Source organism: Talpa europaea, assembly GCF_964194135.1.
Source record: "Talpa europaea genome assembly, chromosome: 1".
Classification (NCBI taxonomy): Eukaryota; Metazoa; Chordata; class Mammalia; order Eulipotyphla; family Talpidae; genus Talpa; species Talpa europaea.
In genome coordinates, this window is record NC_140073.1 from 10,836,186 (window position 1) to 10,852,023 (window position 15,838).

General features: G+C 37.9%; 3 protein-coding genes across 3 annotated transcripts; 2 read left to right on the forward strand and 1 right to left on the reverse strand.

Moving 5' to 3' along the window:
* Positions 1-2,165: 2,165 nt before the first annotated feature.
* LOC311169684 (olfactory receptor 5W2-like) lies at positions 2,166-3,131 on the forward strand (the record flags this gene model as incomplete). The annotated part of the gene is made up of 1 exon (XM_084231829.1): positions 2,166-3,131. One exon carries the CDS (start codon positions 2,166-2,168, stop codon positions 3,129-3,131), a length of 966 nt encoding a protein of 321 aa, XP_084087955.1.
* A 4,518-nt stretch (positions 3,132-7,649) lies between these two features.
* On the forward strand, positions 7,650-8,717 carry LOC311171073 (olfactory receptor 5W2-like; the record flags this gene model as incomplete). Its single annotated transcript, XM_084233633.1, has 1 exon — positions 7,650-8,717. Exon 1 carries the CDS (start codon positions 7,779-7,781, stop codon positions 8,715-8,717), a length of 939 nt encoding a protein of 312 aa, XP_084089759.1. The 5' UTR covers positions 7,650-7,778.
* Positions 8,718-14,539: 5,822 nt separating this feature from the next.
* On the reverse strand, positions 14,540-15,522 carry LOC311169757 (olfactory receptor 5L1-like; the record flags this gene model as incomplete). The annotated part of the gene is made up of 1 exon (XM_084231963.1): positions 14,540-15,522. Exon 1 carries the CDS (start codon positions 15,482-15,484, stop codon positions 14,540-14,542), a length of 945 nt encoding a protein of 314 aa, XP_084088089.1. The 5' UTR covers positions 15,485-15,522.
* Between the last annotated feature and the right edge of the window lie 316 nt (positions 15,523-15,838).

Consider the following 15,838-nt stretch of genomic DNA (forward strand, 5'->3'; position numbering starts at 1 on the left):
CCCAGGGACCACACTCAGGATGTTTATATAGATCAATCAGGAGACAACACAGAACCACCGGGCAGACAGAACCGTGTGCATGAGGAAGTCATCAAGTTTGGGTCAGGTATTATTAAATATTTGTTGTCTCCTGATTCATATTGTAATTTGTTTTAGAGGGATTTTTTTTAAGTTTTTTTTTTTATCTATTTATGCATACAAGAACTGGGGTGTAGGCCAGAGGTGGGGGGGGTGAGAGGATTCACCAAAATCAGAGTGGGGAGCAAAACAGGCAGACCTACTGAAATACACTGCTGAGGGGAGCAGCAGGCAAGACAGGAGAGGTCTGCTGTGACATATGAGTTAGCTCCCTGGCTGGGGATTGAACTGGTGTCACAGTGACTGGTGATAGCTTGCTAGAGCTGAGACTTAACCCCTGTGCCACCAGGGAAGCCCGTGTTTTAAAGTTTTAATCCATTTTTGCCTGATAGATTGTTATTAAAGCAAAGGAGAGTGTAAAGTATTGATATTATACCATTTTAATGACATTTAACAATTCATCTCAAATGTTTTATATATTATATGTATACAAAAATAGTATGGAATAAAGCATGACTTGTGGAGGTGGTCAGGCAATAATGTTTTATATTTTTAAAAAAGTCTCTCAGAGATAAAATTGTTCAAAGATTTGTACACAGAAAACAACCATTTAAATAAATTGAAGCAAAGAGTTTGGCTGCACACTGATTTTTAGGTCACTATTCTGATATTCTTTTCTTCATCTACCATGAAAACCACTTTTCAGATTTTCTCACAGATCAGAGGAAGCCATGTATGATATTTTATATGCATATCATAGTTGGTTTGAATAAAGTTGAACACATTCACTTGGCCTCCCAAGGACCACCTAGGTTTTTTAACCAAAATATGAAAGATTTCAATGTTATTCAAGTGAAGTAGGGATCAAAGAAAAGTATAAAACAAAATTAAAACCATAGGGAACTGAGATTAGGGAACAGTTCAGCCATGACCCTCTCTGAGACCTGACTCTTACACATGAGTACTCTGTCAAGTCTGTTTTTTGAGTAAACCATTCTGCCTTTCTTACCTCTCTCTGTCACTTGTGTTACCAGAATCCTTATGATGATTAGGTCTCAAAAGTTCCTATTAATTCCCACTGGGTAGCATCAGCATTCAGAGGGGTATTTGGTTAACATGTTGCTGCCTTTCCATTCCATACTCACAGAGACCCTTCCACTGCATTCTGAACCAACCACCCCTCCCTGCCATAGTTAAGTCCTAATGGAAACACTGTTGCTCAAACTTGCTTGTCAAGGCTGCAAAGAACCTCATAAGAATTGAGGGACTAATTGAAAAGTGGGGGAATGCTACATTCTGCCACCTCCAAAGCTGCACCTGTGCATTGTGTTGGATGATGAGGGAATGCAAAGGACTTTATCCATAATCAGCACCTCTTATTTAAATTTCATTTCCTATTACGGATCATGACATTACACTATTACATCACTACAAGATTACATGCCTGAATGTGGGTTAGCTAGACCAATTAATTGTCAATAACCATTGCCTCAAACTTCTATGATATAGAAGTTAACAAGAATATCATGTATATTACATAGCTTCTTTTGGAAATAGCCAGATTTAATTTGAATTAAAGTGTGCTATAATCTCTGTATAATACTATACAAATAAAAATGATAATAGCAATACCAGTACTGATTTATATGATTAGATACATTTCCACTACATTCACTTTCTTCTGGTGCTACTAGCCTTGTTAATCTCTTTTTCTAATTCTCAAAAATAAGGCCTCCCCTGGGGGCACTGTTGTTGAGCGCTGGGCTGCGAAGCTGCTCTCAGCCTCTGCAGTGCCGGTTCTATCCACGGTGTGGGTCCCACATGGCACTACAGACCTCTCCTGCCGCTCCCGCTGTTCTCAGCAGTGTGTTTTGTCCCTCTGCCTGTTCTGCTCCCTGCTCTGGCTCTGGTGAATTCTCTCACCCTCCTACGCTTCTGACTGTACCCAGTGCTTGTATAAATAAATAAAAATCTTTAAAAAAAATTCTGAAAAATAGATCCAGAAATTTATCTAGTAGGATGTAAGAGGACGTAAACTTCCACTTGCATTTCCCTTTGTCACAACCAGGGATTTCCAGGCCTGACGGATGGCTCCTGAGAACTGCACTGTGTTTACTGAGTTCATCTTCGTAGGACTTTCTAGAAGACGGGATGTGCAACAGGGGCTCTTTGTGTTCTTTCTGCTGGTTTATGGCATCACTGTGATCGCCAACCTAGGAATGATCCTGCTGATCAAGATGGACTCCAGACTCCACACACCCATGTATTACTTCCTGAGCAATCTGTCTTTCTGTGATATCTGCTACTCCTCCTCTGTCTCTCCCAAGATGCTGGCTGATTTCTTATCTGAGCAAAAGAGGATCCCATATAATTTCTGTGCCATGCAGATGTATTTTTGGGGCACCTTTGCAGATGTGGAGTGCCTCATGCTGGCTGTCATGGCTTATGACCGGTATGTAGCCATTTGCAACCCACTCCTGTACACAGTTGCCATGTCCAAGAGACTCTGCACCCAGTTAGTAGCTATCACTTGCATGGTGGGCTTGGTGGATTCTGCAGTCTATACCACTTTAATTTTTCGATTGTCATTCTGTACTTCTAATATCATCAATCATTTTTTCTGTGACATCCCACCCTTGCTGGCCATCTCCACCTCAGATACATCCTTCCATGAGATGCTGCTGTTCACTGTTTGTAGCTTTTTTCTGGGGTGCAGCATCATCACCGTCTTCCTCTCCTATAGCTACATCATCTTTACCATCCTAAGAATGATCTCAGCTGAGGGGAGACGTAAAGCCTTCTCTACATGTGCCTCACACTTGATGTCTGTGGCTGTATTTCATGGCACGCTGCTGTACATGTACTTTCGACCCAGCTCGAGTTATTCCATGGACACGGACAAAGTTACCTCTGTCTTCTACACAGTTGTCATCCCTATGTTAAACCCACTAATCTACAGCTTAAGAAATAAGGATGTGAAGGGTGCCCTGAAGAAAGTAATGGGCTCTGAAACAATGTCTGGATGCAACAATGTTTTTAATAACAAAAAATAGTATTTTAGAACTGTTCACTGAGGATCAGATATTCTGACATAGTTGCCTGTAGTCTCAACAAATAGCCTTGATATTTGTTATTAATTTTAATGTATGGAGCTACACATTTTGATCTTTCTTTTGTCTGCAAAGGAAGACAAATAACAATGGATTCAGTTGTTTCGCAAACAGACTTTTGACTCTTCTCTTCTGTGCTCATGGGTTTGTCCCAGTGGCACATCTCGACATAACTTCCCCTCCCCACTTCAACTCAACCTTCTAAAGTATCAATTATTTTTAATCAATACATTTTGTAAAATTCTTCACACATAAAGGAGTGCAGTTGGCTAAATTGGTTTTGTTTGTATGCTTGCTTTTACTAGCATAGTTTATTAGTTTCCAGAAGTATTTAAGTAGTAAATGAATAACAATAAAATTAAAATTTCCTGCTTTAGATGCAAAGGTCCTTAAATTCACTAACTTGTCTTGTTCACAAGATAATCAGCCCTCCTTATCCACTGGTTCTATATCCATGGAGTCAACCAAACTCAGATTAAAAAATATGTCCTGTTTTTATGCTTTTTGTGGTTGTATCTGCACTGAAAATGTATAGACATTTTTTTTTCATGCCATTGTTCCTATGTAATACAAGAACTACTTATATAGCATTGACATCTCATTAGGTAGTTTAAGTAATCCAAGAAGATTTAAAGTGTAAGGATGGGTATATGGGCTTTATGCAAATGCTAAAACATTTTATACTAGGTATTTCAAAAACATGACACAATTTTGGTTCACAAAGTTATTTGCTATAAGCTGTTTTCCAGAAAGGAAGATGAAGTTTCTCCTCATGTTTTGCAAGAGCAGAGGGAATACCAGATTTTACATTTAGGCTCTCTTCCCTAATTTTCTTTACCTCAGCATATAATATGGCCAGAGTTGTGTATTTTAAAAATGAAGTAATACATTAAAAATGCAAAATTTCAGTTACTTTTTTGCATTACTGATTGAATAGACTTTTCAGACAATATTTTATTATATCTTAAATGATTTCTTTATTATTTCAAATAGGTATGTGTTATTTATTGAATACTTCACATATGAAGTTTTCTCAAAAAATGGCATTGTCCAATATCTTTCCATACTCAATGCACTTAATTAAAATTTATCAAATATATTCATAACCACACAAATTACCCACACAAATGTGCTTATATTATGTAAAATTAGATTCACTGACTATGTGTGCCATATGTGTGTAAGGAATAGTGATATTGCTATTTTTCTTTACCTTTTTCTTTTAAAGTCACTGATTTAGTAACCTTTCTACATGGTCAGGAAACCAAGATGTTTAGGTTTTTGGGTGGGGTCTTTTTGTTTATTTTCTTTTTAAGAAAATGTTGATGATGGGAGAGTTTAGGATAAGAACTGGACTTTAAAGGGAGACAGATCTGAGTTCACAACATCTGTGTGCTGTAGTTACTTTTTAGTTTGCAGCTGTGTGTATGTGTGTGTGTGTGTGAGAGAGAAAGTGTGATAGAGATATTCAGAATTTCAAAAGTAACACAAAAATATATAAAATGAAAAAATGGAAAATAAATAAAATAAATATCTTCAAAAAAAAAAAAAAACAAAAAAACTAACTTCCCATCTGAGACTAAATCCCTGGTACTGACAGTAGACCTGGCATAGTCTAATCATGGCATTGTGGCATGAGGTGGATCTCATTTTCCTCATCAGAGCCTGCTCACCCAGCTGACTGATCCCAGGTTCACATTTGAGCCTCGGGTCATGCCCACCCACCTTAACACTTACTCTTAGTGACCCTCCCTTCACCCTTGGTTAAAGCTGAACAGAAATAGAAATTCCTTCACAGCCCTCCATGCTGGCCACACCTTTTCAAAATCTAGGTCAGATGCCTGAAACCACGCTACTGTTCTATGTCCCAAACCCCACAATGGCAAAGAAGTGAGTATAGATAATTAATCCCAGAGTACTTAATTTCAAGCATCCTGTGTGACCACTCCCCCAGAGCAATGTCTGAAATGTAACACTTAGTAACTAATGTGAGGGACCCTGCACTGCTATGACCTGCCTGTCTTGCTTAACATTAATGTGGAAGCACATGGTTCTCACCACTCTCAGCTGTCATTCAACTTCCCTGTTGAAAGCCTACCATGGCCGAAGCCCCAGATCACCACTGATCTCTATGCACAAAGCCTGCTTCTATAGACAGTTTCCACCACACTGAATGGAACTGTGTCTAGATCTATGACCTGGCATACATTGTCATTGTTAAGAGGTCTTCCTCCCTATTGCAGCCTTTTGTCCACTGCTGTACCTCACCTTTAGGCTGAATACCTTCCCTAGGTTTCAAGCACCAAGAACTTGTAAGCTCTGGGTCCCATGGCTGGTTCCCAGAACAAATATCCCCCTTCAGTAACTGTGTTTAGTTTTATGGGAATTATTTGATATGAATCCTTTACTTTTGCTCAGGCATTTGCATCTTTAATCATAAGCATACATAGTGATGAAAATGAGGGCATATGTATAATGATACAATTAGCTATATCTAATATACATTTATTTATGTATATATAAAATTTTTTATTTTGGAAATGTGTTTAATATGAGATTATGCATATGTGTCTATGTAAGTGTGTGAGCTAAAGAGAGTGTGTATTTACTTTCTAAATATGGGATCAAAATAAAATGTATAGGATTAGGAGAACTTGCTTGTGGACTGGAGACATTTACTATTGCTAAATAAATATAATATAGTAAAACAGAGAGGGACAAAAGTAATATTTGTTTTTGAAAAGTTCTGTATCTTTTTCTCAATCACCTACTTGCATATCTGGTGATAAATCACTTTACTGTACCTGTCACTAACTCCTGAGAGACCGGGTGTTGAATACCCAGGGACCAGACTCCGGATGCTTATATAATCCAGGGCAGTCAGGAGACCAGACTGACAGCCCTACAGACAGCCCTGCATGCACAAAGAGCTTGCAGATCTGGGTCAGGTATTAATTTATTTATGTTGCCTTTCTGATTTAAATTTTAGATTTCTTTAGTTCTTTTCATTCTGTTTTTTATAAAACCAAGAGGTGTCATAAAAATTACATAGCCATTAATTTTAATTACTTTTACCAATATACTTATTTAGATAATGATACAATAAGTTACATCTAATATATACAGTTTTTATTTTGGGAATGTGTTTAATATGAGACCAGCTCATACTATATATGAACAGCTATGCACCAAAACATAACAGAATTTAAAAAGAGATGGCATAGATTGTGGAAATGATTGGACTTTTTAAAACTGTGTTTAAACCCTGAGGTACTTGATTGTATTTTATTTTAAAGTAAAACATTTTTTTAGATGTGTCTAAAATGAACCTAAAACAAGGTTTTTGAGACCTGCATGTTGATCACTAGATCATTATTCAGATTCTTTTTCTTTTCCTCATCTACCATCAAATTCACTTTTCATATATTATAGAGCAAGTAATACATTTATAATATCATGTACAGCATTGTTGGTTTGAGTAAAATATAATAGTGGGAGATACTTCAATTGGCATCTATGGACAACCAATGCTTAACTACAGGGCATCCGATTTTAGAGATATGCCAAGAAGTATGGATTAAAGAAAACAATAAAAAATAATGCAGTTTCTGGGGAACTGGCACGGAGGCCCAGTTCAGACATGACTATGTGGCATGGCACTGTAGATGTAGGAGTAATTTTATCATGTGTCTTACACATCATATCCACTGGCGAGTAGATCATGTAGACTTTAGGGAATTAGGACAGAAGGACCCAGGCAGTAAACCACATTTCCTTCTTTTGCTTCTGTCACCTGTGTTATCAATAACCCTGAGATTAAGTCTCAAATGTTCTTCTCCATTTCCTCTCAACACCACCTGCTTTCAGAGGGGGCACTTGGTTAGCCCTGGCATTTACCAGTCTCTCCAGTGCAGAGTATCACTCATAGAGACCCTTCCACTCCATTCATAGCAACCAGCCCCTCCCTGCTGTTGTGGCCCCTGGATCACAGACTATCTCTATATCTTGCTTATTGAGTCTGGGTAGATATGAGGATATGAAGGGTTATTACATCCAGGAAACTACCACAGCTCTGCCTGCCCACAGTTTTGGATAATGATGGATGATTACAAAGGCATATATTCATTTTCTACACCTTTAACTTAATCCTGATTCTGTGTACAAGACATAATTAATTTCTACAAAATTAATACAATCTGGTCAGAAGATGGGGTCATCTGGATGAACTAATAGTAACATATTTTGCCTCAAATTCTGAGGGCATCAATTTCTTCGCTATGTGATAGAAGTAACAAAAATATATAAAACATACATAGCTTGGTGTGGAAATAGCTTGACAGTTTGGATGAAAGTGTGTTACAACCAGTGAAGTTTTAGATCAATGTCGGTGGTATTCTTATAGTCATTGTATCTATTTACAATGGAATTATATGCATTTCCTTTTTTCACATTACCTCATACAGTCAAAGCACTATTTATCTCTTCCTATAATTTCTATGAATTAGAAGGTCCAGCAATTTAACTATGAGGGTGGGAAAACCTTTCAATTCTATTTCCTTTGTTCAAACCAGGAATTTCAAGATTTGACAGATGGCTGCTAAGAACTGCACTGTGTTTACTGAGTTCATCTTCATAGGACTTTCTAGAAGACAGGATGTGCAACAGGGGCTCTTTGTGTTCTTTCTGCTGGTTTATGGCATCACTGTGATCGCCAACCTAGGAATGATCCTGCTGATCAAGGTGGACTCCAGACTCCACACGCCCATGTATTATTTCCTAAGCAATCTGTCTTTCTGTGATATCTGCTACTCCTCCTCTGTCTCTCCCAAGATGCTGGCTGATTTCTTATCTGAACAAAAGAGGATCCCATATAATTTATGTCCCATTCAGATGTATATCTTTGGTGCTTTTGCAGATTTGGAGTGCCTCATGCTGGCTGTCATGGCTTATGACCGATATGTAGCCATTTGCAACCCACTCCTGTACACAGTTGTCATGTCCAGGAAACTCTGCACCCAGTTAGTTGTCATTTCCTACACAGTGGGCTTGGTGGATTCAGCAATCCACACCTGTTTGGCATTTCGATTGTCATTCTGTACTTCCAATATTATCAATCATTTTTTCTGTGACATCCCACCGATTCTAGCCCTCTCCACCTCAGATACATCGATTAATGAGATAGTGATGTTCACCTTCATTGGCTGTGTTGTGGGGTCCAGCATCATCACCGTTCTCCTCTCCTATAGCTACATCATCGTTACCATCCTGAGAATGAAGTCAGCCGAGGGGAGACGCAAAGCCTTCTCTACGTGTGCCTCGCACCTGATGGCTGTAGCTATATTTCATGGCACGCTGCTGTTCATGTATTTTCGACCCAGCTCAAGTTATTCCATGGACACAGACAAAATGGCCTCAGTCTTCTACACAGTTATCATCCCTATGTTAAACCCACTCATCTACAGCTTAAGAAATAAGGATGTGAAGGGTGCCCTGAAGAAAGCAATTGGTACTGAATCACATTCAGGGTGAAACTCTTTTTTCACCCAAAAGTATTTTAAAATTCTGAGTTCAGTTCAGGTATTGTGGCATAGTTTTGCTGTCTTACCTATAATACTTCTTGATATTTTCCATTATGATTGTATCTAAGTTGATCCTGGATTGCAGTAATTATTGAAATTTGTACTTAGGAATATGTAAGCGGTAATGTAGATAAGAATAAATAAGAAATATTCTGTTCTACAGTTACAGTTCCATAAATGTAAAGTTTGTGCCACTCTAACAATTCTTTGTTTTGCTATTCACAATATTCAGTACAGTATGTTAAATAAATGTGTTAAATAAATGTGTTAAATAAATGTTAAATACATGTGTTAAATAAATCAATGAGTATAGCTTAGAAAACAGATGCAAAAATAAGTTTGTGTATTACCAAGAGAAAAAAAAATCTTATTTAATTATATCCCAGTATGTTCATCTTAGATGAAATAATCTTCACTTTTTGTCTTTTGGTTTAGGCTGAAAAATGTATGAGGGAGAGGGATATTTGGATCCAAAGACCTCTCTTCCTCTTCTTTGGCCACATCAGCACACTTCCCCCCTAAGCAAATCTCTATTTTAATTACCCCAAATTGTCTTACATCAGCATGTGGATTTTCCTTGTCACCTACTTCAATGAACAGATATATGCTATTGGCAATTGTCCTCAAAGTGCAATGGAAGTTGAAAGTAAATGCCTGGACATTCCCCAAAGGCCACTTCAAAAAAGGATCCCATGCCCCATGGTGTATTCATGGCACCACATTAGCTAAAACTAAAACACCACCACTGAAATAAATGCCCAATTGATACAGCTTATGTTATAATGGAAGAGTTATTTACACTTGGTCAATGGAAAAAAAAAAACAATTTTTTTTTATTAGTTTTCCTGTTGCAATGATTTATATTTGCTCTGTGTCTTTCTGTAAAATAAACTAGAACCATTTTTTCAATTAAATTCTGATAATGGTGATGGCTGAGTGCTTGGGGACTAGGATTTTCTAATGAAGCCATCCTATAAGCTATTCCAATAACTTTGCTGTTTTCCCCACCAATCAACTAGCAACTAACACAGTTATGAAAATGATAACAGGATTTCATGTTCTCAGGGGTATTTATTTTAATTTAGGTTGTTGTTAAAGGTGAAGTATGGCAGGATATTTCTGTGGTTCCACAGGACTAAATGATGGGTTTCACAAGATTTTTCATTTATGTCTTATTCCTTAACTTTATACATGCAAAAAAGAGTATTGAATATTTTGTACTTCAAACATTATAAGAATGAAGGAAAACATTAGAAACAGAGTTTTTAGATTATTTGTCTTGTTTTATTGAGTGAACAGAGTTAAGAAATTCTGTTACCTCAGTTATTTTCTTTAATACTATTAAGTACTTTGTTTTCATAGAATATATCACAGACTCTTTCGATCACTATTCAAACTTCTTTCCAATTCAGTATACCTTATTTAAGATGTATTCAATTCACTTATATTTTTAAAAATTGAACTTATGCATGTTTTATAAAATTAGATTCTCTGGGCATCTTTCACATATATGTTTAAAGAAAAACCAAGATATTTCTCACTATGTTTTTTACCTTTACCTTTAAATGCACTGATTTAATAGTCTTTATACCTGGTCAGAATAATCAAGGTTTTCTATCATATTCATTTTAAGAAAATAATTGAGAGTGTTTAAAATCAGAACTAGGTTTTGAAGTGAGATAGCATTTCTTTCAAAACTGCTAACTTTAGCCAATAATTCCCTACCATAGACTTAACCCTGGTTCTGAATAAACAGGGCTTCTTCACAGTACCATGTCAGGAAACAGATACAGCTTTTCCTATCCTTGCCCACCTGTCAGTGTCAATCCAACAGGGAGACAGGAACCTTAGGCTGTGTGTTAGCTCTCTGTCCACCCACCCAGGACGTGTTTTTCCTGGCCTGGTCTTCATTCTTATTTAGAGAGAGATGTTTCTGTGGTACCACAGGATAAAATGTTGGGTTTCATACGATTTTTCATTTATGTCCTCTTCTTTAGTTTTATACATGCTAAAATGAGTATTGAATATTTTGTACTTCAAACATTATAAGAGAGAAGTTTCTTAACAGCTAGCCATGCTTGCCACAGCATTCCCAGTCTGCTGAAACCAGCCCAGATGCCTGAAACCACACTACTGTTTTAAGTCCCAGTAGTGTGGGACTTGGCCGAGAAATGAATTTATATAATTAATCCCAGAGTACCTCATTTAATTTTTAAAAATTTTATTTAGTTTTATGAATTTGTCAGTCATTTATATATCCATATAATTTGGGGCTACATTTTTACACTCCCATATGTGCAGCAGCAACCCCCACCAAGCCTCCAGTGCCAATGCCTCATCATTTTATATTTTTTTTATTTTATTTTGTTAAAGATTTATTTATGCATACAAGAACTGGGGTACAGGCCAGAGGTGTGGGGAGTGGGGTGTGAAGATTCACCAGAGACAGAGCAGGGAACAGAACAGGCAGATCTACTGACCTACACTGCTGAGGGGAGCAGCGGGCAAGACAGGAGAGGTCTGCTGTGCCATGTGGGCAGCTCCTTGGCCAGGGATTGAACTTGTGCTGCAGAGGCTGCTGATAACTTCACAGTGCTGTGCTTAACCCCTTGTGCTACCAGGGAGGCCCAATGCCTCATCATTTTAAGCTATCCTTGCAGCCTTAACCCAGGATTACTTAGCTGCAACAGAATCAGTTTCTATCTGTTGTGATGAACACATGCAGTTCAGATAATATGCCTGTTCAGTATAGGAGGAAGCACTTGGTTCTCATCACCCTCAGGCTGCCATTCACTCTTCCTATGAAAATCACATTGGCCAGAGACCCAGATCGCCACTGATTTATATGCACTACACCTTCTTGCAAAGACAGTTTTTACTCTGTTTTTCTTCATCTTGAGAATGTCTGAAAGAAAGATTATGTTGACCCTCAAAATGGTAGAATACTGTCCATGTACTAGATGATGGTATTCACTACCTAAACTTGATTTAAACAGTGTTAATGTCTGGAGATATTTTTTTCACTTGTTGCAAATGTGGAGGGGCTAGGGGAGGAAGATGAAGGCACCATTCATAGAAACCGGGGATTCTGCTTAACATTCTGTCATTCCCAGGACAGGTCCCACAGTACATTTCAAAACAGCACTAGTGTTAATGTTGAGAGACCCTGTTCTGTTTGGAGGACCAAAGGCAAAAGGTGTTTCCCTTATCTTAAAAAGCCACAGTTTCATCGGTAATGTGGGAAATCTTGCACCATTGAAAACATTGGACAACCAATACAGCACTACATTTTCATTATGAACACAATATAACTCCATTCTTTTCATCATTGCTATTTATTTAAAGAAACAATGAATACCTGTCTTTTCCAGGGTTACTAGAATATTTCCAAATTGTTATTGCCTTCAAGGATTTCTTTTTAAAAAACATTACTAAGAGTTCACAACATGGGCCAGATCCTTCCAGTTTTTTCTTAAGTCCAGCAATAAATGTCTGAGGCTGCAGTTTAATCCCAGTTATATTTGAGACACCTGAGTTTAAGAAAGTTTAAACATCTTCCTCAAAAAACACTCATCAGAGGGCCTCCCTGGTGGCGCGGCAGTTGAGCGCTGCACTGTGAAGCTGTCCATAGCCTCTGCAGCATGGGTTCCATCCCAGACGGCTGGCGAGAATCCCACATGGTGAAGCAGACCTCTGCTGTCTCACCCACTACTCCCCTCAGCAGTGTATTTCAGTCAGTCTGCCTGTTCTGTTCCCCGCTCTGCCTCTGGTGAATCCTCTCTCTCCCCCACCCCCGCATCTGGCCTGTACCCTGGTTCTTGTATAAATAAATCAATCTTGGGCCTCCCTGGTGGTGCAGTGGTTGAGCGCTGGGTTGCAAATCTGCCCGAAGCCTCCGCAGCGCCGGTTCGATCCCCGGCTGCTCCCCGGCCACCGGAGGAGGGTCCCACATGGCGTGCAGACCTCTCCTGCCGCCCGCTGCTCCCCTCAGCAGTGTACTTCGGTCCTTCTGCCTGCTCTGCTCCCCGCTCTGGCTCTGGTGAATTCTCTCACCCTCCCGAGCTCTGACTGTACCCAGTGCTTGTATAAATAAATAAATAAATATTTAAAAAAAAAAGTAAAGATTTAAAAATAAATAAATAAATAAATCTTTAAAAATAATAATAAAAAACCTCCTCAGATTTTGAATTTGAACCCAGCCAAGTATTTAATCTTGAGTGCCTGTCTTACTTCGCTAAGGCAGCAGTAACCTAAGAGCCATTCACATGACTCTTAAAAACATATACAATAACAAATAGGACATGAAATCTTAAGGAGGAAAACAAATGAAATGTTAACATGTAGGAACATAAGAAAGATAAATAATAATTCTATCTTTAAAAAATGGGTGTGTTAAGCTTGAAAATGGAACTTAGTATAGACCAGGTTCCAATACTCTGGGATCTGTAAATAGTAGTTTATTGCAGGAAGATTGCTTGCAGACATGGTTAGCTTAATGCTCTTGAGATGAGCACATTTTCTTGCATTATCTGGGTAGACTGGAAAGGTCCACAAAAGTATCCTTCTAAAACAGAGGTGAGAGACCATTTCTCTCTCTCTCTCTCTCTCTCTCTCTCTCTCTCTCTCTCTCTCTCTCTCACACACACACACACACACACACACACACACACACACACACAGAGAGAGAGGGGAGGGGGAGAGAGAGAGAGAGATGTAATAAAGATGGAGAGAAGGGATGTTGAAAGATACCAGCCCTGAAGATAGAAGTGCTATGACCTCGAGCCAAAGAAAGCCAACATCCATTAGAAGGTGGAAGCAATAGGAAAGAATTATCCCCTGGAACATACTGAGGGAGTGTGGTTCTGCTGACACCTTGGTTTTGAACCCATGATATTGATTTAAAATGTCTGACATCCATCACTCTAGGACAATGAAGGTATATTGTTTTAGATCATTAAATTTGCAATAATTTACTTCAGAAGTCATGGGAAACTAGAAGATCTAGACTATATGGTGAATGTTTAAAATAATATCAGGCAAAGTGATGAAATTGTTAACAAGGAGATGGATATTTTAAAAAGATATTGTACCAAATACATGATTTATGTGTTCAATCAAGAGTCAACATATAATAAAGTTAGAAAATAGCAATAAAAGCAGATAATTTGTTCAAAAGTTATATATATATATATATATATAGTGCTAAAAACCTAAGATAAACCATTTAATTTTTGTGAAAATTTTATTTAAAAAGTAGAGCATTATTATCTCTACTTAAAATTATAAATTTGCAATATAAAAAAATCAATAAAAAGGAACCAAAGCTGACTAAAATAATACCAAGAATTATACATAAACACATATGAAATTCACTCCATATTTTCATAAAAAAGTAAAGACTATAAGACCTTTCCTTTACATTCCATGTTAAAAAAATGGAGTCTGTTTAATGAAGAAGGGGTGCATGCATTAAGGATGATGCAAATTATTGCATTGCTAGAAATGTGTTGATGGTATCTTACGCCAAGAAAATTAAGTTTATTAGTACCACTCCCAAAACCTACTCAAAGAGAAGAACAGTAAAAGTAGCTGATGCATTTCAACTGTCCAATAAAAGGGGTAAGATATGGTTTAATAAGATAAGCAAATGGAAAACATGTATAGTCCCCAGATGGTAAAATCCTTCTCTATTTTACTTTCCATTGATATCTACCTAAAACAAAGTCCTCATAAAAATCTCTGATGAAACTCTGAAAGTAGCTAAGAAAAGAGTTATCGTAAAGGTAACTTAGATCCCAGCACTTTCTTGAGAGCTTCCTTCACATCCTTGTTCCTCAGACTATAAATCAGGGGATTGAGCATAGGAATCACTACGGTGTAGAACACTGTGGCCACTTTGTCAGTATCTGGATTGTTGTCAGAACTGGGCCGACAGTAGATGAAAAGGATTGTTCCCTGGAAGACAACAATGGCTGTAAGGTGGGAGGCACAAGTAGAAAAAGCTTTGCGCCTTCCTTCTGCGGAGCGCATCCTCAGGATGGTGATGAGAATAAACAAGTAGGAGGTGAGAATGATCATGATGCTGATGATCTCATTGAATGTGGCCACAATGAACACCATGAGTTCATTTAGAGAGATATCATAGCAAGCAAGAGTAAAGATGGGTGGTAGATCACAAAAGAAGTGGTTAATTATATTTGACTTATATGATGGGATCTTAAGAGCTAAACACAAGTGAATCAAAGAACACACATTTCCAAAGAGGTAGCAGCCAGAAGCTAAAGCCACACAGACTTTCTGGGACATGGAGACCATGTATAGCAGTGGGCTACAGATGGCCAAGAAGCGGTCATAAGCCATCACTGACAGCAGGAAGACCTCAGTGATTACACATGTACAAAACAAATAGAATTGCAGCATGCATCCTGGGAAGGAGATGGCTTTTTCCTTGCTTAAGATATTAGCCAGCATTTTTGGCACAATTACTGTGGAATAGCAAAAATCCACAAAAGACAAGTGACTAAGGAAAAAGTACATGGGGGTGTGAAGTCGAGAGCTCACTCGAATTAGTGCAATCATTGCCAGGTTGCCCAAAACTGTGCATCCATAGATGAAAATGAACAGTAGGGAAAGAAAAACTCTCAACTCAGGGACATCTGATAATCCAAGAAGAATGAACTCTGTCACAGAGGTACAGTTCTCCTCCTCCATTACCATTAGAAGTCAGGTTTGGTAAACCAAATGGTATGTTTTATATTCCTTCTGAGAAGAGAAAAAACAACTCATTGATGTAAAATATATAAAATTCTTATCAAATATGATATATTTAAAATACCATTGTGAAACAATTAAAATGTTCAACATGTCAGTGGATCCAAGTGATCAAAGATAGTTTAAGTACCTGTGGAAAACTATTCGATTCCCAAATTTTATCCACCACAAAAAATTCAGTGGATAAATTAAAACACAGATGATTTGAAGGACTTTGAAGTAGATAAAATGATATACATAAATGTCATGTAGAAAGCAACTCCCATACCCTTAAAAAGGCAGTAAGTTCTATCCATACAG